The sequence below is a fragment of the Populus nigra genome, chromosome 4, assembly GCF_951802175.1.
Source record: "Populus nigra chromosome 4, ddPopNigr1.1, whole genome shotgun sequence".
NCBI lineage: Eukaryota > Viridiplantae > Streptophyta > Magnoliopsida > Malpighiales > Salicaceae > Populus > Populus nigra.
Window position 1 is genome coordinate 4,956,952 of NC_084855.1, and position 1,941 is coordinate 4,958,892.

General features: G+C 40.1%; 1 protein-coding gene across 1 annotated transcript; it reads left to right on the forward strand.

Annotated features, from left to right (window-relative positions):
* Positions 1–221: 221 nt before the first annotated feature.
* LOC133692448 (U-box domain-containing protein 28-like) lies at positions 222–1,708 on the forward strand. Its single transcript, XM_062113406.1, has one exon. It carries the CDS (start codon positions 268–270, stop codon positions 1,501–1,503), a length of 1,236 nt encoding a protein of 411 aa, XP_061969390.1. The 5' UTR covers positions 222–267; the 3' UTR covers positions 1,504–1,708.
* The last annotated feature ends 233 nt before the right edge of the window (positions 1,709–1,941 follow it).

A 1,941-nucleotide genomic window follows, 5' to 3' on the forward strand; every position in this document is an offset into this window, starting at 1 on the left:
GGTTTTTTTTTTAAAAAAATAAATATATTAAAATATTTTTTAAAAAATAAAAATTAAATTGTTTTTTTTTAATAATTGGATCGCGCACAGTTCAATTCCAGCTCATCCTTTTTATTAAAAATATAAAAACAAATTGAAAATTTGACTCAGAAAAAAAAACGACGTTACACTTTGACTCCTTCCTTCCTTCCCCTACAAAACCCCTCCGTCTCCTGTCCCCAACCTTTGCCTCTCTCTCTGTTTTTTTTTTTTTTTTTCCTTAGAAGAATGGGGAGAGACGAACTCTGCATAACTGTACCCAGCCTCTTTCGCTGTCCGATCTCTCTCGACGTAATGAAGTCTCCCGTAAGTCTCTGCACCGGCGTCACATACGATCGCTCCAGTATTCAACATTGGCTCGACTCCGGTCACGACACCTGTCCCGCCACCATGCAAATCCTCTCCTCCAAGGACTTTGTTCCTAACCTCACTCTCCACCGCCTCATCAACCTCTGGACCACCACAGCCGCCACCAAATCCTCTGCTCTCGCTCCGGCAGTTTCCGAAGAGAAAGTTAGGGTTTGGATTGAAGAAATTAAGAGCGGAAAGATAGAGAGGTGTTTGGATTCGATTGTAGAGTTTGTTAGTTGTGGAGAGGTGAGCCGAAGGTTTTTGGTCAGTTTTGATGGTTTTTTGGAGGCGATCGTGGGTGTTTTGAACACAAATTGCGTGCAAATTCGTGTTCTGGAGTCGGTTATCAGGGTCTTAAGTTCACTTTTGCTTGAAAATGGAGTCAATGAGAAATTGCACAAATTAGTCTTCACATCAAATTCGAATTGCCTGCCTTCCTTTATTTCTGTTTTGCGAAACGGAAGTTTGGAGTACAATATCGCATGCGTCACCGTTTTGGAGTCAATTACAATAAACAACCAGTCAAAACAGCTCGTTGCAGGTACACAGGACGTCTTGCCGGTTCTATTACAACTTATCAAAACTGAAAACGACCATCAGGATTTAAACGAAGTGGTCCTGTCGTTTTTGATTTCGGTGTCTATAACTCGGTCAATCAAGACTCGGCTAGTTCAACTCGGACTGGTTGGAGTTCTATCGAGCATGCTGTTGAGCCAAAACGCTGCCGTTTCTGTCGTGGAAAAGTCACTGAAGGCATTGTCAATGATCTGTACGTGTGCGGATGGACGGTCAGCGATAAGCGTTGACCCGACATGCGCAGGGGCGATAGTGGAGAGATTAATGAAGGTCTCAAAAACGGCAACGGAGGATGCCGTGGTGGTGCTGTGGAGCATGTGTTGTCTGTTTAGGGATGAGAAGGTGCTGGAGAGAGTGGTGAGGAGCAATGGAGTGACAAAAGTCTTGTTGATTATGCAGAGTGAAGTAGGGGAAGGGAATGTAAGGAGGATGTGTGGTGACTTGATCAAGGTTTTAAGACTTGGCTGTAAAAATGGTGGCGGCCTTGGTGGTGCGGTGAGTTACGAGACCAAAACTACTCATATCATGCCTTGTTAAATTCTTGGAGACGCTGAATCTGATGATGCTTTTGTGGAAGATGTGAAATTAGTTTTTTTTTTCTTTTTAACATAAAAACATTAACGTACACATGAAAAGAAGAAAATACTCAATTGTTTTACTCTTGATATCTTGAATGGATTTTGAATTTGTAGCTCAGCTTCCAGTCTAATGAAAATTTATACAATTATATCATTTTATGCTATGTTTTTTTTTCTCACCTTGCAGTATACTAGCTTCTTTTAAGCTTACTTAAAAAATATTTTGATTGTTGAATAAATAAATAAAAAATAGCATCTTCGACGCTAGAATAGACTCGGGTCACAGCATAATATAACTTCTTCCAGCTGAAATGATGAACTTTTTTATACCGTTGGAGATATCTTTGAACAAAGTTTATACATCAGTTAATATTATATCATATTCTTTATGTCATAA